We start from the raw sequence: 27,603 nt of genomic DNA on the forward strand, positions 1-27,603 counted from the left end.
AACCTACCTTGGGTCCGTCGGTACCAGGAGTTCCGGGGAGCCCTCGAGCGCCCTGCAGACCTTGTGAACCTGGAGAGCCACGTTCACCCGGGAAGCCACGTTCACCCTGGCGTGGAAAGAGACACTGTTAGGGAGAGGTCACAGCTGGGGATTGGCCAGGACAATTAAAGGGCCCAGGCGGTTTTATCATTGCAACAGGGTCGCTTGGGGCTGCCCTGCTGCGGTGGGTGGCTGCCGCGCTCCACCTCAGACGTGGCTGCGTATCAGCGCTGGGTGAATGTTCCCTAGCGGCTGCCTGTTAGATGCTTGGGGATCGCCTGGAAGATGCTGTAGAAATACCGGGGCGGGGGGGCGGGGTGGTTAAACAGGGCACCCAAAAGTGGAGGGGCCAAAACTGAAAGGTGGCTTTTGACAAGTTGCTGCCAGTGCCCTGGAGGGGGTGGTTAGTGGTGCGGGGGGTGCTCAGGGGCAATGTTAGCGGAGATGCAACAGGTGCTGAGACCATGACCAGCAGATACACAGCCAAGAACAACAGCACAGTCTTCTTGTTCTGGGTTTGTACAGCACCTAGCGTGATGGGCTCCTGGTCCATGACTAGGGCTCCTGGGCACTACCGTAATACACCTAACTAATGTGCAGCACCTAGCACCATGCAGCCCTGTTCCATGACTAGGGTTCCTGGGCACTACCGTAATACACCTAATAACTAATGTACAGCACTGAGCACCATGAGGCCCTGGTCCATGACTAAGGCTACTAAGTGATACCATAATACATAGAATACGTAGCAATAATAATGTACAGCACCTAGCACAACAGGGTCCCGATTCATGACAAGGGCTCCAGGGCACTACCGTAATATATCTAATAAATACCGTACAGCACCTAGCGCGATGGGCTCCTGGTCTAGGACGGACTCCTAGGCGCAGCCGTAACACACCTAATAAATAACCATAACCCGGCTGCTGAGCTTCCCGCTCTGCGACCTGGAGGACGAATAGTACTTACTCGGGGACCCACGAGGCCTGGGGTGCCAGCTTCGCCGGGGACGCCCTACGGAGAGCAAGAAGGGGGAGAAGGCAGTTACACGCCGAGACAAGAGAGCTCCTTCCCTAGCCAGAGACGCACCACTCCGTGCAGAGAGAAGATGGGGCTAGGGAACAGACCCACAGCAGGGCCCGCTGTCCCCAGTTGCGGTAGGGCCAAGTCTGGCTGCCATTTGATTCGGACCGGGCGGATGTGCAAATCGGCAGCAACGGGCGAGCGATGGTTGTTTCCGACTAGCAGCTTTCGGACGGTGCGAGGGGACCGGTCTGGGCCTGGTGCACCGCACACGCTGTCTCGCTCCCGAGGTGGCCCAGGAAACCCTAGATCGGGGTGGCTGCGGGAGGGGGGCACACAGAGTCTGACAGAGCCCCAAGTTTAGTGACCATCAGGCTTCTTCAGTGACTCAGGCTTTTCCCCGCATGGTGGCTTGAGCCAGGTGGGCTGAACCTCCCTGACCCAGCGCCGGCCCCCGGGGCCCCCGGGCTAAACCTTGCAAAGGGGACTCTGTTGCCAGCTCGCATGGCAGCTGTGTTCATGGCCTGCAGTGAGGCGCTAAGGAGGCTCCGGGATGGGGTCTGAACTCACCTGATCTCCTGGCTTGCCACCTTCGCCTGGAGGACCTGGGGGGCCGGGAAGTCCCTGAAAGGAAGCAGTGCAGAGAGGTTAGCCATGACCGTAGGTGTCTCATGTCCACACTGTGGGCCCCGGGCTTGTGGACTTGCACTGTAAACCTGGGTTTGCAGTTGCTGGGGCCGGGTCTCAGAGCCATGCTAACGCGTCCACGCTATGGAGACCTTCTGACTCGGGTCTGTGACTTGAGCTGCATTCACACTGCAAAATGACAGGGTCTGAATTCACAGCAGGACTTGGGCTCTGACCCACCCCCCCGAGCAGGGTCCTAGGATCCGGGTGCTTGCTGCCCTGAGTCGGACTGATTTGTGTGTAGACGGAAGGGGGGCTTGGACTCAAACCTGAGTCCCAGCCCAGGCTTAGTGTGCAGTGCAGACACATCCTCAGTCTCTGGGCTGTGAGGGGCATGTTCAGAGCACGTGTTGGGTGACAAAAGGCCCAGCTGGGATTCCGGATCTGGCACGTGTGACATCGGCTCCTGGAAGCAGCCAGCCTGCTGGCACTAGGGCTGATGGATGTGGCTACAGCCTCCAACGGAGATACACCGAGCAGGCCAGAGCTCCTGGGGATGGAGCTGGGGGACAGGTATTTACAGGACTGCCCCGACCCCACAATGCAAAAGGGTTAAAAGGCGTCGCTCCTACTCACCTGGAAGCCAGAAGGACCTGGCGAGCCCTGTTCACCCCTCTCGCCAGCAGGCCCCTGCAGAAGGAAGGGAGAACTGTGAGCGTAAACTACACCCAGTCCCAACCCCAGATTTAGGGCCCAATGGGGAGATGACACCTGCGATAGGACAGGGCTACGGTGCCCGTGATGGGACAGGACACATCATCCATAGAATCTTAGAATATCAGGGTTGGAAGGGACCTCAGGAGGTCATCTAGTCCAACCCCCTGCTCAAAGCAGGACCAATCCCCAGCCAATCCAGGGCACCCACCCTGTGTGTTAGCCCTTGAAGTTGGATATCTGTGACCTGGTTTGTTTTGATTTGATTTGTTCTCTAAACCAGGCTCCCCTATGTTAGAGCAGCCAGGTTCTGGCCAAAAAAAATTTAAACCCAGAGCGCCCTCTGGTGGCCACATGTGGGTTCTACATTGCAACCAAATTCCACTAAGCATCCATCCACCCTGTTATTTATTAGGTGAAGTGCGGACTGACAACTCACTGACCAGGTGTGGTATAGGGTCCCAGTGTGGGTAACCTGGAAAAGGATCCTCCAGTCTGGTAAAGGAGCAGGATCCCCCAGTCTGGGGTAACTGGGCAAGGGGCAGGGTCTCCCAGCTTGGAACTGGGAAAGGGACAGATCCCCCAATCTAGTGTAATGGGGTCTCCCAGTCCGGGTTGCTCTATAGGAAAGAAATCTCAGTCTCTGTGACCAGCAGGCCTATGGGTCCATCTCTGTATTGTGGCTAGAGACCGGCCTCGCTGATTTCCTTCTACCCTCCCCTCCCCCCCCACATTCCTCACGCTGACGTCTATATAAACGAGGAAGCAGCAAATACTCACGGCAGGTCCAGGGGGGCCGGAAGCTCCTGTCTCACCATCTTTGCCAGGAAGACCCTAGAGAGAAAAGAAACCCCCAGGACATCGATCAGTGACCCTTTTTAGCTACCAGACTGTTGTGCTTTTAAAATTCCCTCCTGGGACTTCGCAATCTTTCTCTGCTCCTGTTGCAACGGATTAGGCAGCAGTAGATTTCTCCATCTATCTGTCCATTTATCCTTCTGTCTGTCCATCCAGCTGGGCTCTCACCTTGACCCCGTATCACTAGGGCTTTGTGGTGCACCCACTGAATTCGAAAAAAATCAGAACGCCGCTCCTTGAGAGAGGAAGGTGCTGAGTTCAAGTCCTGGCTTGGCCCGGCTGAGTCACGTAATCTATCCGGCCCTGTTTCCATCTGTACGATGGGGCTCCCAACGCTGCCTTTGTCAGACATTGATTAAGTGACCCTCCTCAAAGAAGATCTCTGCCAGCCAGGGGCAGAACGGGGAGGGACTCTCCCAGGAGCAGTGCGGGGAACCCTGTGGTGGGGGATATTTGAAGCTAGACTGGAGCACCCCACATTAAAGGTGCAAAGGGAAGCAATCCTGCCCTGCCTCCTGGGAAATGGACTGGCCGGAGTCTGATTCTGGGCGTGGCTACCTGCAGGGAGGGGCTGGGGGTGTCAGCCTTTGTTGTAGGGGAGGGGAAGATAAACCCACTTACTCTCAGACCAGGGGCGCCGGGCAATCCTTTCTCTCCAGCTTTACCAGCCTCGCCCTAGAAGGAAAGAGAACACACGGCGCGATGAACGAGGCCCCGATGTCACCAGAACAGGCTCGGGGTCACCTCCGCTAGCCAGTCCCCGCTTCTCTGCAGCAGGTGCCCAGGCTGACATCACCGGGAGTGATACAAATGGGGTCCATGGAGCTGGGGCTAGCCCAGTCCTAGCTCCGCTCCGGCTGATCTGAAGAAACGGCAGCTCCACGGGGCACCTGGACATGTTGGCGCCAACTGGGGCATTTCCCAGGGTCCTTTGCTTTGGGCCTCTCATCCCTCCTTTGCCCGATGCCTGACTCAGTGGCGAAGCTCACAACAAGCTGCCCATGGCCCAGGACTGTACATGTGTATATGGACTGGAGAGATGGACTGCAGAGGTGCCCTTTGCCACTGCAAGAGTCTCCATCCCCCGCGGCTTCACTGGTGCTGTCCCTTGGCCCACGCTGTCTGGCAGGAAGGGGACATGGGGGTGGGGTCCCACTTCAGGAACGTGTACTTACGTTAGCACCTTTTGGCCCTGGGAAACCCATGACGCCAGGCTGCCCGCGAGCACCTTGGGGGCCCGGTGGACCCGGGCGACCGTCCTCACCAGCGGTACCCTGCAGGGAGGCACAGAGGTTAGCACGTTAGCAGACGATCTCCCTCTTGCGCTCTGAGCAGCCCCCGCATGCAGTCTCTAAGAACCTGCAGCTTAGGTCTCATCAACTGTTGGCACAGGCGCCAACGGTGCCAAGGACTGGGGGCTTTGTTCCCCCCTGGCAAAGCGCTGAGTTGAGGCTGTTCTGTTTTCTGCGCTACGAGACCCTGCCCGTCCCAGGAGGGGAGCACACTGCCAGGGGGCATTTGGAAAGTCCCATGATCACCCACCACTCAGCCACACTCCCTGTAACACCCAATATCCCCACCCCAATCACAACCCCCACCCAGCACCCGCAAAGCACAGCACCCACCCAATATCCCCTCCCCAATCATAGCCCCCACCCAGCACCCCCAAAGCACAGCACCCACCCAATATCCCCTCCCCAATCATAGCCCCCACCCAGCACCCCCAAAGCACAGCACCCACCCAATATCCCCTCCCCAATCACAGCCCCCACCCAGCACCCCCAAACACAGCACCCACCCAAGATCCCCTACCAAATCTCAATGCCTACCCAATATCCCCCCAAATCATAGCCACTCTCTAATGTACCCCAAATCACAGCCCCCACCCACTACCCCCAAATGTCCGTGCCTTCCAAATATCCCCCCAAATTTCAGCCCCCACCCAGTACTCCCCAAATCTCAACACTCACCCAATACCCCCAATGTCCAATATATACACCCAAAAACGTAGAGCCCACCTAGGACCTCCCCAAACTCAGAAGCCACCTCCTATCCCCTTCCCCAAACTCAGCTCCCCGTTAATTGAGTGCCCCTCAGAGCCCAACCCAGGAAGGAAGAAGCATCTCACTTACAGTCGGACCGACTTTGCCTTGAGGACCAGCATCGCCCGGGCGCCCAGTGAGACCCTGGTGGAAAGAAGGAGGCACGGAGTTAGGACTTTCCCGTGGGTCTCTGCTCTACCTCTGCTCTGTGCTGGCACTCAGGGGACATTGAAACAGCTGGGCAGTTTCCCGTGTCTTTGGAGGAGGGGATACCTCTGCTGCACCCTACACAACAGGGCCCTGATCTCAGCTGGGACAGAGACCGTCTCTCATTGTGTGTCTGTGCAGCGCCTGGCACCATGGGGCCCCGATCTCAGCTGGGACAGGGACCGTCTCTCGCTGTGTGTCTGTGCAGTGCCTGGCACCATGGGGCCCCGATCTCAGCTGGGGCAGGGACCGTCTCTCGCTGTGTGTCTGTGCAGCGCCTGGCACCACGGGGCCCCGATCTCAGCTGGGACAGAGACCGTCTCTCACTGTGTGTCTGTGCAGCGCCTGGCACCATGGGGCCCCGATCTCTGCTGGGGCAGGGACTGTCTCTCGCTGTGTGTCTGTGCAGCGCCTGGCACCATGGGGCCCCGATCTCAGCTGGGGCAGGGACCGTCTCTCGCTGTGTGTCTGTGCAGCGCCTGGCACCATGGGGCCCCGATCTCAGCTGGGACAGAGACCGTCTCTCACTGTGTGTCTGTGCAGCGCCTGGCACCATGGGGCCCTGATCTCAGCTGGGGCAGGGACTGTCTCTCACTGTGTGTCTGTGCAGCGCCTGGCACCACGGGGCCCCGATCTATTAGGGCCTCTGGGTTCTACTGGAGTTCAAAGAAAAAGAAGGGAGCCTTTGTCATGCCTAGCGGAGCCCAGGCGCGGGAATTATTCTCACTGCGGGGGAGGGGCGGCGTGTGATTCTCAATGGGGAGTGGGAATTCCTCGTCGGGGCTGGATGCTTTGAATACAGTATTCGGTGTCCTTCCGAGGATCTGCCCCTATATGGTTCAGCCTCACGGGGTCGCGTCACCAGCCAGGAGACTCCAGCAGCAGCCAGTTACACTGGAGTCAGGCAGGGAGGGCTCAGCACGGTTTGAGCGCCCCCTATCGCTGGGCTGCAGGGCTGCACATTCCCTTATTACCACCCGCCCAAGGCTCAGAAGGGGAGTGCGCCCCAGCGACACCCAGGCTGCTGTGGTTGGTGTCCCCTGCTGGTGCCTCGGGAAAGCTACAAGTGCAGAAGATGGGATATCGGTGATAAACCGCTGGCTAGCAAAGGGAAAAGGTCCATCCAAAGCTCTGGGATTTCCGTGATAGGCTCCTCCTGGTTTTGACAATACCTGCAATACCCAACGCTGGGAAACGTGGCAAGGGGCAGGGGGCCGGCACCGAAACCCAGCTCTCGACATCCCCCCCACCCAAAGTCTTATTCAGGCCCATTGACAGCCAGTGCTTCCCCTCACTGGTACCCACGTGCCGGCTCCTGCTTAGACTCTGGCTGAAGGGCGAACAGCTGGCGTTCTTTGCAGCACCGCATGCCAGCCCTGTGGGTGGGTCACTAGCAGAGAGATGCCTTGGATTCTCTGGAGGCATGAGAGATGCATGGGAAGTTGGGGTTCCATTTCTGCCCCCCCACCCCAAAAAACGTTGCTTGCTCTAAACATCTTAACCCTTTCAGTCCCAGTTGTCAAGGCCAAGCTTGGCTGGGAGCTGATGCCATCGCCCCTTCATTCTCACCCTAGCGCCGGGCAGGCCGGGTTCTCCGGGACGTCCAGGATCACCAGTGGCTCCTTTAGGCCCCCCAAGGCCAGCGGGACCACGCTCGCCAGGGGCACCCTGTCCGGGGATAAGGAAGACATGCACATTAGCCAACCCAGTTCTAGGGGGCAACCAGGGGCAGGAGGATGCACCACAACCAGTCTGGCTAGGGACAGGCAAGGCTGACGTGTCATCGCTAAGGGCCCCAATCTGGCTCACGCTGAAATCAACGTGACTAAGGCTGCTGAGCGTTGGGTTGATCCCTGTAAAAAGGTGCACCGGCTCTTTAAGGACTGGGGTGGGAACTCCTCTGAGCCAGCCCAATCCAGCCTCGAAAGGTACTTGGGAGACAGGAGACATGGGCAATGGACTGATCTCATGCTGTCCCTGTAGTCTCCAACCCCCTCTCCTCTCAGCCTCTACTTCAGAACCAGGAGAGCAGGGCAGGCTGGGAAATGGAGTCCACCGGGGCAGCCCTGTGGCAATCCCACCTGGGGGCAAGGCATGCTGGGAAAGAAGGGACATATATAAACCACAGCTGGGAGCTGAGAGAGGGCAGGAAATTGGCTCTCTCCGGACAGAGCCCAGTGCCTTATATTAGGGTCACCTTATTTTTGCTCAGGAACGGTTCTGGGGGCAGATGTTGCCGAGCTGAGCCGAGAAGTCATGCAGATGGTTGAGTGGCCCTCCTCCTGGGTGGATTGCATCAGACCCCAGGGCAGGGGATGGTCCTCTGCCAATAAATTCCACCCAGGTGCCTTTTTTGTCCAGCCTCTCCCAGGACAGTAAGATGCCTAGGCTGAGTCTATGGCAGGCGCCCCCTAGATCATTTGCTACCCCCATGGTCCGCTCACGGAACAGGGGCAGTGGTTTCACTCACCTTGGGCCCAGCGAGACCATCCTGACCTGGGAAGCCGCGGTTTCCAGGAGAGCCCTAGGAAGGAGGAGACGACAAGGGTGGCATCACGGTATTAGGTACCACTACACTCCCTCCACTAGTTTCCCGGCACTGTACTGGCCAAGGAGATGGATGATCTCAGCAGTCCCCACCCCAAGCCACACACCTGTAGCTGAGCTCACTCTGAATTGGGAGTCCAGGGCTCGCCCTGGGGTGGGCGTTACACTGCGAGTCCCACATGGCGGACACGCCATGAATGCCGGGGACTTGCACCATGATGGGCTCACATCACGGGGCTGCCGATCCTGCAGCTCACCCCCGGGTGGCCTTTACACCCTGGCTCCCCGGGATCCTGCCACCGGGGCCGTTGCCCCATGTATTCCAGGGCTCATGCCGAGGTGGCTATCACCAGCTTTCTGTCCCGTGCCAGGCTGCCAAGCATGGTGATGCCGCCAGCGTGGAAGCATGATGCTGACGGCACTTACTCTCTCTCCAGGGGGTCCGACAGGCCCAGCAGCACCGGGCTCACCACGGCCACCTCTCTTGCCTTCTTCGCCAGCTGGGCCGGGTGCTCCCTGTGGCCCTGCGGGGCCCTGTGGGGGGACACAAGGAGAGCATGCATTAGGCTTCCCCGTCCTCTCGCCCGCAGCCTAGGACAGTGCGAGGGGCCTTCCTGTGCCAGCCACTGAGGTACATGGCCTCTATCACCTACCAGCTGAGGCATGTGCCTTGCACGCAGGCAGCGTGGTCTAGTGGGTAGGGTCTGGCCCTTGGAACCAAGCGACCAGGGTTCTATTCCCAGCTCTGCTGTGTGACTTTGGGCAAGTTGCATCCATTTCCTCCACTAACCTCTGTCTGGGTCATTTTGACTGCAAGCTCCCCCAGGGCAGGGACTGCCTATACAGCCCCTAGCGCCGTGAGGCCGTGATCTCAGACAGAGCCTCTCAGAGTTGTTTAATAATAGCAACGTAGAAGGAACCCTGGCCAGATCCAGCCCTCAGGCCATTGTCCCCCTCTGGGAGATGTAAACGGGCACAACGCAGTTCTGAACTGTTTGTGACAGCCCCTCAGCACACGGGTCCTGCATGGGTGGGCCAGATCCTGTGCTGGTGTAAATCAGCTGTCGCTCCTCAGAGGTGAGCTGATTTACACCAGCGGAGGATCTGGCCCCATTGTATTCAGGCTGGTTAATGGCGTGGTGAGAGAATGTTCTTGGCCTAGCGGAGAAGTTCTGGGAGGCAGAGGCCAAAGGCAACAGGGTGGCTATTGTTTGCCTTCCGTGAGCTCAGTGAGAGGGCCCTGCAGGGCTTGCTAGCCAAGGGGCCAGTTAGGGGAAAAGGCTCATTAACTGCGGGAGAGACTCTCTCTTCTGCCAAGTGTGCCGTGAAGCAGGGAACAGGTGCACGAAGAAACGAGGGCTACCCCAGCGCGGCCAAGGGATGGGATTCAAACTACACCCTGGGGAGGCCGTGCAGAGCACTGGAGATTTGGATTCTGTTCCAGGCTCCGCTGATGACTTTAGGTAACACCTTTCCTCTCTGTTTCCTCCTGCACTGGTTAGGCCATCGGTTCTTTGGGGCACTATCTGTCACTCACTATGTTAACTAGGTGTCTACTGGCAAGACTAGCTCAGGACGTATGCTGCTCAGGACTTGGGAGGAGAAGGTTGTCATTCTGTGCTCAGCGCCTGAGAGTCCTGCCCCGAGGACCCTCAGGGCGTGTGCTGGAGGGTGACGTCTAAGGGGCATCTGCATGGGCACAACTGCCCACCGCTGGGTTCGCACTGGATGGCCTGTGACTGTAAATCATAGGAATTCTTCAGACCATAGATCACATTCGAGCTGGTTTGCTGGATACTCACAGATTCACCTTTGGGGCCTTGTTCGCCTTTGAAGCCTGCAATGCCAGGGTCTCCCTGCAGAGAAAGAGAGAGCTCGTCACTCATCGTCCCACACGCCCGTCCAGGTACATCTCCGCAGGCCGTGAATGCCGCTCTGGTGTGGATTTCCAAGGGAGCGGTGTTTGCACACCCTGAAGTATCCGATGGCGTACGCTGATCCCTTTCCCCAGGGCACATGGCAGGGGGAGGGGGATTTGGGGCACATGGCCTGGGACAGCAGCCCAGGGCAGAATTTGTGGCAAAGGGAAGGGTAAGAGGCATCATGTGCAGCGTCTGGCAGGTGGAATCTGCAGTATGTGAGAGGGGAAGGTGGCAGTGGGACGAGAATGTGGCCCGGGGGGAGGTTCTGGCGTGGGGGGGTGGAGGGGGCAGCACCAGGGAGAGGCTGTGGCGTCGGGGGAGTTGGCACCGGGGGGAGGCTGTGGTGTTGTGGGGAGGGGGGTCAGCACCGGGTGGGAGGCTGTGGCGTCGTGGGGAGGGGGTCGGCACAGGGGGGGAGGCTGTGGCATCGGGGGGTTGGTACCGGGGGGAGGCTATGGCGTCGGAGGGGTCGGCACCGGGGGGAGGCTATGGTGTATAGAAGGGGGACGCGGCATTTCTTTGTGCTCTGCGAACACGTCCCCTGCTACAGACCTGCTCCCCCAGGTTCTTACCGTCTGACCTTTGGGACCCAGAGGCCCAGTTGCACCTTGAGGCCCAGGAGGCCCACGTGGCCCAGGGAAGCCGGGGGCACCAGCAATTCCAGGAGCGCCCTGTTGACAGACACAGAGGAGGCGGCGGTCAGGAGGTACAAGCAAAGGGTCCGGCCGTCCCCTCGCCCTGCAGCTGAGAATCCACCACCTCCCTCGGCTCAGCACATCCATGCGGCATTAATTCCCACGGCAGGGGCGGATGTACCCGCTGAGCTGGGCCAAGGTGACTCGAAACCCGCCCCCCCTTTGCTCCGTCCACCCCACTGAATTCCCCACTTCCCCTTGGGCATCAAGGCCAAGTCCTACTCACAGCTGATCCTTTAGCGCCAGGGATGCCGTCAGTTCCAGGGTTACCCTAGAAGCAAGGAGAAGATCAATGAGCGACCAGCAAATCCCTTTCCAGTGGGCCAGGGAGATCCTATGGGGAACTGTTGTAGCTTCCACCAAAAAAACAGGAGGGAATTCAGCAGGGGGAGAATTACTCAACAAAGTCCCCTCTGGGGAAAGGCTAAGAGGGCTGTGACTAAGGCTAACGCTTGCAGTGACAGGTGTCAATCAGACTAGCAGCTGGAGGGGGCAGAGCAAGCCCTGATAGGCTGCAGCTGCAGCAGGGGAAAGGCAGGGTTAAATATATATTGAGGCCCTGGAGGGACAGTTCAGGTAATGGAAGCTGGATCTAGATTGCACGGTTGATGGTGGGAGGGGTGACTCCTGCCACAATGCAGGGGGAAGAGATCAGGGATGCTAACAGAGGAGGAAGGATGGCCTAGTGGATTGTGCTCTTCCTGTGTCACCTCGTGCCAGTCAGCTAGGCCCAGATCCTCAAAGGTATTTAGGCCCCTAAATCCCTTTGATCTGGTGGGACTTAGGGACCTAAATACCTTTGAAGATCTGGGCCGTCAAGTCTGGTGTGCCTCAGTTTCCCCACTGGTAAAATGAAGTTAATACTCCCTGTATCACTCATAGTGGGAGTGGGCGTGAGGCCGAATGAGGCTGGCTGCCTGGGGCAGGAGAAGAGATACGACACCAGAAGGGGGTCGTGTTTGGAGGCGTTAAACTGGGCGGGGACCCTGTGCTCCCGAGGGACAGGGGTTCTTCAGGTAACTCATCACCTGGGTGGGCTTTCTCCTTTCTCTGTGATTATAGCCCTCACCTCCCTTGAAGGCTTGGGGGCAATTAAGCACAAGAGCCCCCCCGGCTAGGCCCCTCCTCTACCGCGGCAGAAAGGGGCAAGTTACTTACGGGTGCCCCTGAAGGTCCGGGGGAGCCGGGAGTGCCAGATTCACCTCTGGGGCCTTGGGCACCCTCAGGGCCTCGAGCGCCAGTGGGGCCAGCTTCCCCCTGCGAAGGGAAAAGGAAAAGGGATAAAGAAAACAGAATCCCACAGCGGAGAGGCAATGCCTACATGCCATCCTGTTTGAACCACCCTGGCCCGGGAGGCTTCCGTGTGGATGGGGCTAGATGCTCTGTCCAGTTAAAAAGTGGAACAGCCTGTAAACGGGAGAGGAAGCGTGGCTTAGTGGGTGATGCCTCTATGCCTGACCTCTGCCACTGACAGGTTGCGTGACCCTGTGCAAGTCAGTTTCCCCTCCCACCCTCGGTCTACGCAGACTGTGAGCTCATCTGGGCAGGGTCTGTCTGTGCAGTGCCCGGCACGGTGTGGCTCTGATCTCAGTGGGGTGTCTATATACTTCCCAGCCTAGTGTCTCCGGTCACTCACGATACAGCAGCCTAGGGGGCGGTGTGTGTGGGTGAACCTTTCTAAGGAGATGCCAATGCAGGAAGGAATCCCCTCCCAGCACCAGTACTTATGAGTGTCTTTCCTCTGTCTCTTTGGGAGGATTTGGGGCCACGATTTTCCAAAGTGGCTGGTGATTTCGGGGACCCCAACGGGAGACCCCGTTCAAGAAGCCTGATTTCCAGCAAGTGCTGAGGGACCCACCCTCGGAAGCCCAGGCCTCTTTAGGGGATCTCACACCAGGAAGCCAAAATTGCTACGTTTTTGGAAAAGATTGCTAAGATTTTGGAAAATCGCAGCCTCCCTCCACACATACCTTGAGCCTGCACTAGCCCCTGTCCCAACCCGCCGCCGCGGCTTTGCTTTTACTTGGGGATTTATTGATTTTTTTCAATAAATTCTCTCCTCTTGGGATTAAAAGACCCGGAGCTGAATAAACAAACTTCAAACACAGCTCTCTGCTCTCATCCGCCCCCCAGCTGCATCGGGGAGGGGGAGATCATATGTCTTTCAATCTCCTCCGACGATCCCGCGCTGCTGCTCATAATGAGGATGATTATTACTGAAGTGCCATTGTCTGCCTCTCCGTGACTGCATCTCCGTGGTGCCCTGTGCTGTCTGGTAACTGGGGAAACCAGCTCTGGGTGAGAATAGCAGCCAGGAGCCAAATGCCACATGCCTCCCAGCCAGACTCCTGCAGGGGGGAGTCCCAGGGAAATATCCCATGCATCTGATTAAAGAAAGCACCAGGCTGGGAAATGTGGGGGGAGGAGATAGGACTTATGGGGGTGCCCCTGGACTGGAAGGAGGTGGCATTGGGAAATCTGGAGGGCGGGGGCTGCCTCTTTTCAGATTGTCCTGGCCCTCTGGGTGGTCATTTTTCAGCTGGATGCTTTGCCCCCGGGCTTGGTTTTATTGACTCTTTATTTGTTTAACCAGGGGCTCAATCCTGAGCCAGCAAAGCCATTAAACACAAGATGCACTATAAACCCGCGAATGGGTCCTGTTGGAGTTCATGAGATTGCCGCACGTGCTTAAAGCAAAGTGCGCGTTCTGCGGGTTTGGGGCCAGAGCGCTCAGCATTTTCCAGGGTCGAGCCCCTGGGGCAGCCCTGTTTACTCCCTAGACTCACCTGCCCTTTTTCTCTCCCTCGCTCTGTTTTTTCTTCTGCTCTTTCTCCCTGCTCCCTCTCCTTATCTCTCTCTTTCCCACTCTTTCTTCTTCCTTTTTTTCTCCTTCTTTTTCCATTTTTTCCTCTCCTTTTCTTTGTCTCTTTTCTCATTCATTCTTTCTTTTTCATTCAGTTTCTCTTCCATTTTTTCTTTGTTTTTCTCTTTCTTTGCCCATTCTTTCTCTCGTCTCACTCTTCCTTCCTTTCTTTCTGACATTTCCCCCATCTTTTCTCTCTCTTTCTCATTCATTCTTTCTGTCATTCACTCTCCTCCCATTCTTTCTCTCTTTCTCTCCTTTCACACTCACACCTTCTTATCCCATCTTTGCTCACTGCTCCAGCAGGTGACCCTGAAAATACATGTCAGGCTGGAGGTGAGCGGAGGAACTGAAGCGCTCAGTGGATTTTCACTGATGCTTGCAAAAATGCCCGGGGAGGGCATTTCTGGCCGGCTCCACGCTCAGCTATGTGAGAAGTGTCTGCCGGAGACTCATCACCTACCTTAGAGCCTGGGCCGCCAGGGAATCCAGGAGCTCCGGAGGGGCCGACGGGTCCCTGGGCAGAGAGAAACAGAAGTTAGAGTCGGCCCACAAGGAAGAGCAGCAAAGTCCAAATTCAAAGATCAGGCAGGATGCAGCCATTTGGGGACGGTGGGTGGATTGAAGCCCACAAAAGCACAGACAAAGGGTTCCTTATTGGGTCGGGAGGGGTGGGGCGTGTCGCATGGTCCCCAGAGGGTTAAAATCTAAACCAGAGGGCCCATGACGGGGGGAGCTCCAGGGGACGAGTATAGGCCACTAGAGGGACTCAGGACAGCTGAGTTGCATGGTCTAGACAGGTGGGCCTCGCAGGGGCACTACCAAGGGAAGTGTACCAGACATGGGGTATGCACCAGCCCAGAGCTAGCAGCAATCAGTCCCTACCCCTTAACAGCACAAGTGCAGCAGACTAGTGACTATCTCCTGGCGGGGGAACTGTCACAGGGGGCTCTCATCGTACAGCTCACATTGCTGGAGACCCGCACAGAACACGGTGAGCACCATTGGAGGGGATTTAAGGGGATACCATCCAATTCCTGTACTCTGCTGGGGGGAAGAGGGGTGGGCAATTGCTGGAGGGAGTGCGTGTGTGTGATGTTTTCTGTCTTATTGGGGGCGGGTGATCTCTTCGGGACAGGCCCCGGTGTTTTGTTCTGTGTTTGTACAGTGCCTGGCACAACGGGGCCCTGGGGCCGGGGCTGGGGCTGAGAGGTGCTACCACAATACAAACAATAAATAAGAACTAGTGCTCCTGAGCTTAGGATGTGATGTGGAGGGAGCCCAGGGTACACGGGCCGGGGCCCATTTTAAAAAATATTTCCGACCATCTAAAACACACACAATGAGACAGTTTTCAGCAAAACCTTCCTGTGCAAAGACTGTCATTTTAGAAGATATAATATACAGAAAACAAAGTACTTACAGGGGGACCGGCTGGGCCAGGGAGACCGTCGTTGCCACGAGCACCCTGTGGAAGCAAGGCAACTGGAGTCAAAAGAAAGAGCCTCCTTAATAAGTGACATGACACGTGACTAGCTAACAGGTAAGACAGTGTGGTCTAGTGGGTAATGCACTAGACTGGGACTCAGGAGACCCGGCTTTTGTCCTCACCTCTGCCAGTGACCTTGGGCCAGTCATTTCCCCTTGATTTTTTCTTTTTTCTGTTTAGACAGTCAGCTCTTTGGGGCAAGGAGTGTCTCTTGCTATATGTTTGTACAGCACCCAGCACGGTGGGGCCCTGATCTCAGCTGGGTCCTTCATAATAAGAGGGTGACAGCAACCAGCGTCGCGTTACTCTGCCGGTCCAGACAATATCTGCTTAGGGGATGTGGGCGCAAAGAGGGCAGGGGTTAGCCAACGGGCCGCACAAGTTCCTAAGCCAAATTCACTTCTGGTGTCAATCCGTCGGTTTAAATGGAGCAGGGCTGAATCTGGCCCTTTAGATTTTAAAAGAAGGGCGGTGATGGGCTGTGACTCCGTTCCAGGTAAAGCGTTGAGGGCAGATGCAGAAAGCAGGAGGGATTTTTGCAAGCCACTGGGGGCTGTTGCATTGATGCAGCGAGGACAGTGTAGGTTTAACATTCTGTCTCCACATGGGCTGGCATCCTAAGCTACGGCCCCTAGGAGGCGCTGTGTAGGAACTCCCACCGGCAAAGCATACCTTCCTTTACCAGTGTATTCTAAATAGGGAGTAGAAGTCAGTGGGGCCAGTTCCTTAGATGGTGTCAGTTAACCAGATGCCCAGCTCGTGTAAATCTTCTGTAGTTCCATCAAAGGCAATGGAGACGCACCAGTTTACAGCAGCTGAGGATTTGGAGTTGCTCTTTTACACTCCGAGGGCCTGATTCCAGTTTCACCTCGACCAGTGTTTGCACATTGGAGTCACTCCACTGACTTCTGTACTCCTGATTCTCAGCATCTGGCCCGTCTTCCTCAAACCGAGCTAGACTGAGCATGGATTTCAGCATCCCCCTGCAAGCCGCTAGTCCACAGTGAAGCACAAGACCGAGTAGCCGAGCAGCCATTGTTCCTTTCCTGCACCAGGCAGCCGCTGCGAAAGCGCCAGACGCACTACAGGGGATCAATAAAGGGGAGCCCTCCTGATCTTGGAGGAAGTCCACTGCCGCTGATGGCTTGACACCAGCGCGCACGGAGAGCGGAATCAGGCTTTTGATGTGTCTGGGGAGCAGCCGTGCTGTGCTTAAACAGACAGCTGAAAAAGTATCCGCGGAGCCTTGCCGTGAGGAATTCATTACCCAGAGGAAAGGGGGCATAAGGAGGAAATGAGATGAAAGCCTGCAATGCCAGGAGACATTTCTTCAGACTTAGATCTGCTTTACTAGGCCACGGAGCGAAGTCCCGGGGGAAGCAGGAGGTGCCCTGGGCTGGACAAAAGCCCTTTATTGTGAAAAACATCCCTGTGTTAGCTGGGGGCTGGAGACTGCAGATCTGGGCCCAAGTAGCTCTTTCCAGTCTGGCTCTGTGGGTCTGTCGATGTAGCAAACCAACCCCCCTAAGGATCTAGAATTGTCAGTCCTAAACATTGAGCTGTCAAGAGTCAGGCCTCAAAAAGATGAGATTGGCTTAAAAATTATGAATTCTGGGTCTTTTTCTTTGTCTTCCGGTTTATTTTGCACAGGGGTCACGTTTTTAAGCTTTTCTCTGCAACCATGATGGCTAGAATCTTGCTGCTTTTTTTAAAGTGAAAGCTGAGCGTCTCTCATATTCCCATGACTCCAGTAGCTGGGGCTTTCAGAAAACCACAAAATATCACAATGAAATTGCCAGAGTTGGCAACACAAAGATTGTCAGCAAAGGCTGACGTGGTCCGGGCTGTGTCCTGGGTACCAAAGTCTCAGTTCACACTGATGCTGAATTCCACACCAGCCTGGATTGGCCATGTGTGGATGGTTTATGTTACAGACCTTGGTGTAACGTTGACACTAACAGAGGCCAGCAACAGCTGTTTCCAAGATGCATGTGGCCCACCAGGAGGCAGATCCCCTCAGGGAAATTTTGGCCCAGGCCCTCAAAGGTATTTAGGCACTTAACTCCCATCGGGCTGGGGCTATCAGGGGGATGGCAGGGCTCCACCATGTTCACCCACCCTTATCGGTATGATACAAAAGTATCTTCCCTGGCTCTTCATCGGCTTCAAGGCGCTCAACAGGCGCCTTGCAGGAATCAGGGGCTGGGGCCAAAATCTCTTGCCGAACTTCCCAGCCGTTCCAGGGGCTTTCATGTGCTCAGCGAATGGAGGTGGGGGGGATTTTTATGCTACGCTATGTTACCAGCTGACAGCTGGAAGCCCTGGGGACTTATGAGAAAATGTAGGAAACTTGTCCAGGCACGACGGGCCTACCGGGTACTGCAGCGCCTGTGTCTGCAGCTTTGCTGAGCAATGCACAGCTCGCCTGTAGCTACACCTCTTCCATGCGACGCAGAAAGCGCCTGTGTCTGCAGCTTTGCTAAGCAACACACCTACTGTTTTCCTATGCAACGCTCAGATCTGCTAAACAATACCCAGAGCGCCTGTACCTCCGATTTTTCTATGCAACACAGAGAGCTCCTGTATCGGCTTTCGATCAGCCCTGCACAGGGTGCCCGTCCCTAAACGTTTCCTAAATATGCAGAGTCTTTCCAAAGCCAGGTTCCTGTGCCTGACCCTTCCACTGCAGATAAAGGGCCTGCTTCCCTCTCGCATCGATCACACTGCGATAGCTCTCGAGCACGTTTAATTAGCGAAGGGACAGAACTTTACTCTTCTTACCATGCTGAAAATGGAGCTTGGCCTTGCTGTGTTGCTCAGGAGAGAATTCACACCCCCTGAGTGCCACAGTTAAGCTGACCTAGCTTCCCAGGGCTTCGCTGAGTGTCTAGGCCTGGCCCCGGGCCCTCTGCCCAGGGCTGAGTTTCACCCTTATTGCATACTCCATGGCACAATATACCCACGACCTTGAAGAAGACAGCACCTCCCTGTAGCCTGCAAGCAGAGGGCCTGCGTCAGGGGCCCGGGGAGATGTCAGGGTCGGTCATGTCAGGCAGACATGGTGCACGGCCAGGGGCTGAAGCATTGGGAGAGCTCATTAGCAGCTCCCGAGCCTCCCAGTGGAGCCAGGGCAGAGTTACCCACGACTGAGGGGCGTTAGGGGCCTATCTTGCAGCGGCTTTTAATGGGACTTGGGTGCGTCAGCTCTTAGGCCCATTGAAAACACCAGCTTCCGTGGCTCTGAAGGACATTCAGCTCATCGCAATCTAATGGGAGTCGCTGTGGTGAAGCACACGCAGCCAGAGGCAACCCAGTGCATCTTGTTGTTGCAAACCAGGAGGCCCGACACAATCTGACACTACACAGGGCAATGCTGCCAGTTGTGCAGCAAGGTGCTTGCCAGTGCATGTCCCAGCACTACCTCCTGCACCTCACCCTGCACTACCTCCTGCACCTCACTACACCACAATGCATGTCCCTGCGCTGACTCCTGCAGCTCACTGCAGCACAATGCATGTCCCTGCACTACCTCCTGCAGCTCACTGCAGCACAATGCATGTCCCTGCGCTGACTCCTGCAGCTCACTGCAGCACAATGCATGTCCCTGCGCTGACTCCTGCACCTCACTGCAGCACAATGCATGTCCCTGCACTGACTCCTGCAGCTCACTGCAGCACAATGCATGTCCCTGCACTACCTCCTGCACCTCACTGCAGCACAATGCATGTCCCTGCGCTGACTCCTGCAGCTCACTGCAGCACAATGCATGTCCCTGCGCTGACTCCTGCAGCTCACTGCAGCACAATGCATGTCCCTGCGCTGACTCCTGCAGCTCACTACACCACAATGCATGTCCCAGCACTACCTCCTGCACCTCACCCTGCACTACCTCCTGCACCTCACTACACCACAATGCATGTCCCTGCGCTGACTCCTGCAGCTCACTGCAGCACAATGCATGTCCCTGCGCTGACTCCTGCAGCTCACTGCACCACAATGCATGTCCCTGCACTACCTCCTGCACCTCACTGCACCACAATGCATGTCCCTGCGCTGACTCCTGCAGCTCACTGCAGCACAATGCATGTCCCTGCGCTGACTCCTGCAGCTCACTACACCACAATGCATGTCCCAGCACTACCTCCTGCACCTCACCCTGCACTACCTCCTGCACCTCACTACACCACAATGCATGTCCCTGCGCTGACTCCTGCAGCTCACTGCAGCACAATGCATGTCCCTGCGCTGACTCCTGCACCTCACTGCAGCACAATGCATGTCCCTGCGCTGACTCCTGCACCTCACTGCAGCACAATGCATGTCTCTGCGCTGACTCCTGCAGCTCACTGCAGCACAATGCAGAGCCCTGCGCTGATTGCTGCAACCCAATGCATGTCCCTGCACTGACTGCTGCAGCTCAGCGTAGCACAATGCAGTTTTCTCCGCTGATTCCTGTAGCCTGATGCACGCCCCTGCACTCAATCCTGCAGCCAGCTGCAGCCCGATGAACTCTAATTTCTGCAGCCCAGTGCATGTCCCTGCACTCTCTCCTGCAGCCCTCTGCAGCCCACTGTGAGGCGGAACACCGATGCAACACCACGTTGCCCCGCTGTAATACGATCTGAGGCAATGCAGCACATGCCTCCACTGGGCGGCCTGAACCCAGCACAGCAAACAAGCAAAGCAAGCAGTGGGATGCAGCTCACTGCAGGACAGCATGATTCATGGGGCAATACGCTGCACAGAGCCCACCCTCATCGCTAGTCCACAGAACACAGTATTCCCCCCCTGCTGGAAATTGGTCTCTGCCAGGACAGATCCTTGCAACAGGATTGTCCTTAATCTTTGCAAAGCCCCGAGCTGCCAGAAGGGGGTGGAAATTCACCAATGAATTGCTTGAGAGGAGAGAGAAACCATCCCTTGGGAGGGAGATCAGGCCAGCCAGCTGTTCGCAGATCTTGCTTAGGGGGCCTGTTGCTCCAATTGCCTGTGAATTTTAATGGGAACCAGCCATCCAAATCCCCACTAAGTGACTGAAAATCTCAGCCTGAACATCTGCTTAGGACCAAGATGCCAGTGGCGTAACTGGACTTTACTGGGAATCCTCTCACTCTAGAGCAGGGGTGGGCAAACTACGGCCCATGGGCTGGATCCGTTTTAAGCTGGCCTCCGAGCTCTTGCTGGGGAGCTGGGTTGGGGGCCGCTCCATGCGGCTCCCGGAAGCTGCGGCATGGCCCTGCTCCGGCTCCTATGCACACCACTGGCCCCCTCTGGCGCTCCAATGGGAGCTGTGCCAGGGGTGCCTGCGGATGGGGCAGTGTGCAGAGCCGCCTGGCCGTGCCTCCACGTAGGAGCCGGAGGGGGGACATGCCGCTGCTTCCGGGAGCCACTTGAGGTAAGCGCCGCTCGGAGCCTGCACCCCTGAGCCTCTCCCCTCGCCCCAACCCCCTGCCCCAGCCTGATCCCCCTCCCACCCTCCGAACCCCTTGATCCCAGCCCGGATCACCCTCCTGCACCCCAAACCCCTCATCCCCAGCCCCACCCCAGAGCCTGCCCCCCAGCCGGAGCCCTCACCCCCTCCTGCACTCCAACCCCAATTTTGTGAGCATTTATGGCCCATCATACAATTTCTATTCCCCGAAGTGGCCCTCAGGCCAAAAAGTTTGCCCACCCCTGCTCTAGAGGGATGCCTGTGGTAGTCCCTTATTCAATGGACACCTTCGCAGGCGTATCCGAGTAGAACAATGAGAGCTAAAGACTAAAGATAAAAATGTCCGAAGCACCTCAGTGACTTAGGAGCCTAAGTTCCATTTTCTGGAGTGCTTTAGGCACTGAAGAGCCTAAATCCCACCAACTTCCAATATAACTTGGGCTCCTAAGTGTCAACATCACTTTTGAAAATGGGACGTAAGCGCCCAGGTAACTTAAGCACCTAAATCACTTGGGCTCTTTTGAACATTTTACCCAGAGGCGCCCAAATCCCATTGATTTTCAAGGAGATAGCAGCTCCTAAGCACCTCGGTGACATGAAAAAAAGGATTTAAGCTCCCAAATCACCTTGGCACCTTTGAAAATTTTACCCTATAATCTATAGTGTTGTCATAGAAACTGATAACAGCAGAAGCCGTTTAATTCCAATGTGCTCCCACTGTCAGCATCGTCTTTCGCTTTATGCCGAACAAGAAACAACCCCGCCCCCAAATCAGAACTTAAATATATATATATATATTCTCTCTTGGAATGTCTGTGTTGCCTCTTTCTGGGATTTCGCCATGACAACAACATGGAGGCGTGGCTAAATTGAGTAATTAATGGAGGGTAGGACTTAAAGATGAATAACCAATCAAAAGAGGGGGGCTCTTTGCAAGGAAGTGACACAAATGGAGGAACGGGGTCACGCCCGATTTTCAAGAGTGCTCAGCAACCAACATGCACCCAGCGTGCTTGGGTCTTTTCAAAAACCAGCCGCTCATTTTGCTGCCTAAGTGGGAGCTGAACACTTTGGAAATCTGACCTGGGTAATGCCAATAGGAGCTTGAAGTGTCATTTTGGAAGGAGATTATATTTGGTTATTTCGGACCTGGGATTGACCAGGATTCTTCTCTTGTCTAAAGTATTAAAGAGTTTCCCATTCATTCAGGGCAGAAGAGGGGCCCCCGTGATTAGTGCTGATTGCAATTTTTCCACCGCAATGAGAAATGGCATTTTTTGATGCAACTTCCCCCCGAAAATTGTCCATTTTCTTGCAAATTTTTGTGGGACCCTCCCCCACAACTAAACATTTTTAAACCAAAATATTTTGGTTTTAGGGCTTTTTGACAATAACCTGAGATTGTTTTGATGGGAAGGGAAAAAAGTGATGGTTTTGTCAAAATTTCTCATAGGGAAAAAGAATAATTTCCCAACTAGCTCTCCCCAAAGTAGCGGTATTGTGCGACTCAGGGACCAGATCCCTTCCCTGAGAGGGAGCAGAGGGGACGTTTCGCTGTGTGGGAGGAGTTGCAGGGAATGATAATGATGGTGGTTAGTTACTATGATTGTCCTGGTTTGTTATTGCACAGCACTTGGCTGCAGGGGCCGGGAAGACCAGGCAGTATGGAAGGAAACTTTAATACTCACAGCAGCACCGGATGAGCCAGGACGTCCTCTTTCGCCTGGGAGACCACGGGGCCCCTGGAAAACAGCAATGAAAATGATGAGGCTTGTCTTATTCCAGTCCTCTCATCGCAAACCTTTTGTGTGCTCTCAAGCTCCATGGCGCAGCGCCTTTTTAGTTACATCAGAATGAACTATAAAGGGTACATCAAAGAAATCCGGCTAAGCCTGATCCTCATTTCCTACACCTCAAAGCACCCTTTGCACTCCTTGTATTCTGGAGCTGTGACCCTGGTATAAGTTCAAGCAGCCTTGGGGTTGCTCTAGCTTTCACTCTGCTTCCCATTGCCTCCCACTGGCATGGAAAGCTGACAGTAGCCATAATGCAGGGTTCTCCAGCCACATCTCCCACTTCAGCCCCTATTCTGTGGAGCTGGGAGCAGGGCCAGCACAGAGCATTTACATCAGCTTTACATTGGCCTGTGCAAGGGGTGCTCTCAGAATGTCTACACATTAAGCCTGGGGTCTGTCTCAGGATTTGAGCCCAAGCCCCGCTTCTGTCCACACACACGTCAGCCTGATTCGGGTTGACAAGCACTCAGGACCTGGGTCCCAAGATCCTGCTAGGAGGGTGAGTCAGAGCCCGAGACCCACTGTGGCTCAGTTCCAAGGCCAGTCATTTTGCAGTGTGGATGCAGGTCAAGCCGCAGAGCTCAGTCTGAAGGTCTGTGTAGCGCAGGGTGGACGCATTCGCACGGCTGTGAGAGCCGGGTCCAGCAATTATAAACCCAGGTTTACAATGCAGCCATAACCTAAATGAAAATCAGGCCGTGACCCAGCCTTCGTGATGTGACTCTGGCAGCAGATCAGACTGCTATCCTGCCCTGCCCTGGGGCTGAGAGGTGAGAAGGCTTTAACCAGCCAGATGTGCTTCATGTCTAGTGAGTGCCAAAGCTCCTGCTGACAGTGAGAGCTGGTTTGGGGCTGCTTTTCTGTGAGGCGGGAGACATTGGGCGGGACTGAAGAGATTCGGGTCCTGCCCCTTTGCCCTTCTCAGCACAGGATTGTTACAAATATCCATGCAAATATTAACAGAGGCAGGCTTGTCCAGTGGCTAGATCACTGGCCAGGGAATCGGGACACCTGGGTTCTATTTCTGGGCCTGCCATGTGACCGTGGGCAAGTCAGCTCTGTGCCTCAGTTTCCCCTCTTGTCTGGACTTTAAGGCCCAGATTTTTTTCCTAAGTGCCTAAATTCCTTTTAAAAATGAGATTTAGGCTTCTAAATCATTTAGGCATCGGGACGCTGAGTGCAGCAACAGCTAAATACTTTTAAAAATCTAGGCCTAAGGTCTTTGAGCACGGACTATCTCACTCTGCGTTTATACAGCACCCGTCTGAGGGGGGCCCTGATCTCAGCTGAGCCTAGTAGTGATAAATAATAATAAGATAAGAACGGCCAGATTGGGCCAGACCAGTGGTCCATCTAGCCCAGTGTCCTGTCTTGTGACAGCAGCCAATGCCAGACACTTCAGGGGGAATAAACAGAACAGGGCAAATCTGAGTGATCCATTCCCTGTTGTCCTGTCCCAGCTTCTGGAAGTTGGAGTTTTAAGGACACCCAGAGCACGGGGTTGCGTCCCTGACCATCTTGGCTAATAGCCGTTGATGGACCTTTCCTCCAGGAACTTATCTAATTCTTTTTGAACCCAGTTATATTTTTGGGCTTCACAACATCCCCTGGCAAGGAGTTCCACAGGTTGACTGTGCATTGTGTGAAGAAGGACTTCCTTTTGTTTGTTTTAAACCTCCTGCCTAATAATTTCATTGGGAGACCCCTAGTTCTTTGTGTTATGTGAAGGGGTAAATAATACTTCCCTAGTCACTTTTTCTAAACCATTCATGATTTCATAGACCTCTATCATATCCCCCTGTGTTGTCTCTTTTCTAAGATGTACAGACCCAGTTTTTTTAATCTCCCCTCATGCGGAAGCTGCTCCAGCCCCCTAATCATTTTTGTTGCCCTTCTCTGCACCTTTTCCAATTCTGATATATCTTTTTTGATATGAGGAGACCAGAACTGCACACAGTATTCAAGGTGTGAGCGTACCATGGATTGCTATAGTGGCATTATGACATTTTCTGTTTTATTACCTCTCCTTTTCCTAATGGTTCCCTACATTCGGTTCGCTTTTTTGACGGCCGCTGCCCATTGAGTGGATGTTTTCAGAGAACTATCCACGACTCCAAGATCTCTTTCTTGAATGGTAACAACTAATTTAGACCCCATCGTTTGGTATGTATAGTTGGGATTATTTTTTCCAGTGTGCATTACTTTGCACTTATCCACATCAAAATTCATCTGCCATTTTGTTGCCCAAACAGACAATAACAATCAGAGCAGAGTTACCCGAAAGAGAAACATCAGGTGTACGGGGATGTCGGGATTAGAGGGTTATCCTGGGCAAGTCATTACCATTCCCTCCCTTTGTCTAAGCTCTTTGGGACAGGGCCTGTCTCGCACTCTGTGTTTGTACAGCGCCCAGCAAAATGGGGCCCTGATTCCGGCTGAGGTTTGTACAGCGCCCGGCACAATGGGGCCCTGATCTCGGCTGAGGTTTGTACAGCACCCGGCACACCGTGGCCCTGATCTCGGCTGAGGTTTGTACAGCACCCGGCACAATGGGGCCCTGATCTTGATTGAGGTTTGTACAGCACCCGGCACAACGGGGCCCTGATTTCGGCTGAGGTGTACAGCGCCTGACACAACGGAGCCCTGATCTCGGCTGAGGTTTGTACAGCACCCGGCACAATGGGCCCACCCCCAGGCATTGCTATAATATAAATAATAATAATGGGGAGGCTTGTACTCACCATGGGACCAGGAGAACCATTCTCACCCGGTGATCCAGCTTCGCCCTAGAATGTAAGAGGCAAAGAGAATTAAGTCCCATCTTGCCCTTGTCCCCGATTCCTATAGAGAGGCAGAGTCAGTGCTCCAATGCTACAAGCCCCCACCCTGATTCCCACGGGGGAGTCATGCAGGCGAAAGAAATCCCCATGAAATGACCACTGGGGTCCTCATGCTGCATCCATAGCTATAAACAGGGTGGACATACACACCCTGTCAGCACCAGCTCTCGCTGCTGGAAAGCGGGAAAGGGGGTGGGTGATTCTGCCAGGAGGGGTGGGATGTTCTAGGGGGTGCTGCTGAAGGGGGAGGGCATGGAAATGGATTACAGGGCGTCTATTAGGGAGGAGATGGATTAGATGCTACTGCTGGGGTGGGGCACTACTAGGAGAGCTATAAATGGGAACAACCTTGGCGGGGGAAACACAGACGCTGCATTGAAGCCCATGGACACTGAAGCGGCTAAGGGAGATGCTTAGCGGGAAAGTGGAAGCAGGGTACCGGACTGTGGAGACAGCTTTCCTGCGTGGCCAGCGGGGAGGGATAGACAATGAGCACCAGTAAGTAGCACTAGTCACATTTCTCTCTGCTTCTAATATTGGCCCTGCCCATTTCATATTCCCGGCACCATCTTGTAGGGTTGAACGGAGCTGATCTCTAGTACTGAGATATTTATCAGATCAAAGGCCTTCGATCGATCGATCGATCTATCTATCCATCCCCATTCACCCCCTCTAGCTATCTACCCCCAGAGACCCCCTCTATCTATCTATCTATCTATCTATCTATCTATCTAACTATCTATCTATCTATCTATCTATCCATTCCCATACACCCCCTCTATTTATCTAATCTACCCATCCAACCCCATACACCCCCTCTATCTATCTACCCCCAGAGACCCCCTCTATCTATCTATCCCCAAACACCCCATCAATCTATCCATCCATTCCCATACACCCCCTTTATTTATCTAATCTACCCATCCATCCCCATACACTCCCTCTATCTAATCTATCTATCCATCCCCATACACCCCCTCTATCTAGCTATTCCCAGAGACCCCCTCTATCTATCCCCAAACACCCTGTTTATCTATCTATCCATCCATTCCCATACACCCCCTCTGTTTATCTAATCTATCCATACATCCCCATACACCCCCTCTATCTATCTACCCCCAGAGACCCCCTCTATCTATCTATCTATCCCCAAACACCCCATCTATCTACCCATCCATTCCCATACACCCCCTTTATTTATCTAATCTACCCATCCATCCCCATACACTCCCTCTATCTAATCTATCTATCTATCCATCCCCATACACAAGACCCACATCTGTCTATCTATATCTATCCCCATACACAGAGTCATAGATTCATAGCATTTAAAGCCAGAAGGGACCGTTAGATTATCTAGTCTGACCTGGAAATCACAGGCATTTCACCCATTTACCCCTCTGTTGAGAGCAATAACTTGTGTTTGACTAACGCACGTCTTTCAGGAAGGCATCTGGTCTTGAGTTAAAGACATGCTCGTCTCTCTGTCTAATCTCAGGATCTATATTGATGTAGCTACTTGATTCCAGGTCTCTCATCTATCTATTCTATTCTGTCTAACCTGCCTTGAATTATCTATCTAGGTTTCTACACCGGGCCTATCACCCCAGCACCTGGCTGCCTCACAAAAAGATGTTTGCCAGAAATGGGCTGAACACCAGGTACGCTAGCTGAGTCACTCAGCCAACCTGAGTTCAAATCCTGATTCTGCTACTGCCTTCCTGTGTGACCGTGGGCAAGCACCTTTATCCCACCGGCTCTCCTTCTATTCAGGCTGTGAGCTCCTTGGGGCAGGTACTATCTTTCACTATGTTTTTATGCAGCGCCTAGCACAATGGGGCCCTGATCTCAAGTTTCCCCCTCTAGTCGCTACCGTAATGCATGTAATAAATAGCCATACTAATAACTTCCCAGTGATCGGTTTCGTTTCAGATGATAAAAACCGGAATCCTGTTGGCTAAACGCCTCACCTTAGCACCGGCAGCTCCTGCTTCTCCTTTGGAGCCGTCTAACCCAGGGTAACCCTAGGGAGAGAAGCAAAGTCGTGGTTACTCTCCCAGCGAACTCGAGCAAAAGGAAGAGACGATGCTGCGCAAGTCATAACCACACGTGCTTACTCTGTGACCTTTGACTCCTGGGAGACCTGGGGTTCCTGGGAAGCCTCGCGCACCCTGAAACGAAAGCAAGGGGGGTCAGTCCAAACGAAAGGCAGGGAATAGAGAGGGGGGCAAAAACCGATCAAGTTTCTCCAGTATGCTCAGATGTTATATTATTAACATGCTCCAGGAACAGAAAGTAAAGGATTCTTACTGTGCTTTGTTGATCAGGGTAACATATAGGGCCAGATTAGACTAACATATAGAATCAGATTATGGGGTAATATATAGAGCCATATTCCAGTAATATATAGGGCCATGTAGAGTAACATAGAGGGCCAGATCAGGGTCACATATAGGACCATAATGGGTAATATGTAGAGCCAGAGCAGGGTAGTCTATAGGGCTAGATCC

The 27,603-nt window shown here is 54.6% G+C and overlaps 1 protein-coding gene across 3 annotated transcripts in view; it reads right to left on the reverse strand.

Moving 5' to 3' along the window:
* The window catches only part of COL2A1 (collagen type II alpha 1 chain), a 64,952-nt gene that overhangs the window by 22,831 nt on the left and 14,518 nt on the right, over positions 1–27,603 (reverse strand). For all 3 annotated transcript variants that reach the window (XM_065419333.1, XM_065419331.1, XM_065419334.1), the window contains 21 exons: positions 27,211–27,264; positions 27,064–27,117; positions 24,995–25,039; positions 22,146–22,199; positions 14,961–15,005; positions 14,001–14,054; positions 11,833–11,931; positions 10,901–10,945; positions 10,552–10,650; positions 9,860–9,913; positions 8,484–8,591; positions 7,981–8,034; positions 7,080–7,178; positions 5,394–5,447; positions 4,437–4,535; positions 3,883–3,936; positions 3,184–3,237; positions 2,326–2,379; positions 1,633–1,686; positions 1,009–1,053; positions 8–106 (listed from right to left, as the gene is read on the reverse strand). In XM_065419333.1, the coding sequence (XP_065275405.1) occupies positions 8–106; positions 1,009–1,053; positions 1,633–1,686; positions 2,326–2,379; positions 3,184–3,237; positions 3,883–3,936; positions 4,437–4,535; positions 5,394–5,447; positions 7,080–7,178; positions 7,981–8,034; positions 8,484–8,591; positions 9,860–9,913; positions 10,552–10,650; positions 10,901–10,945; positions 11,833–11,931; positions 14,001–14,054; positions 14,961–15,005; positions 22,146–22,199; positions 24,995–25,039; positions 27,064–27,117; positions 27,211–27,264 (1,377 nt within the window). The remainder of the gene's footprint in view (positions 1–7; positions 107–1,008; positions 1,054–1,632; positions 1,687–2,325; positions 2,380–3,183; positions 3,238–3,882; positions 3,937–4,436; positions 4,536–5,393; positions 5,448–7,079; positions 7,179–7,980; positions 8,035–8,483; positions 8,592–9,859; positions 9,914–10,551; positions 10,651–10,900; positions 10,946–11,832; positions 11,932–14,000; positions 14,055–14,960; positions 15,006–22,145; positions 22,200–24,994; positions 25,040–27,063; positions 27,118–27,210; positions 27,265–27,603) is intronic.

This window comes from Emys orbicularis, chromosome 19 (genome assembly GCF_028017835.1).
Source record: "Emys orbicularis isolate rEmyOrb1 chromosome 19, rEmyOrb1.hap1, whole genome shotgun sequence".
Classification (NCBI taxonomy): Eukaryota; Metazoa; Chordata; order Testudines; family Emydidae; genus Emys; species Emys orbicularis.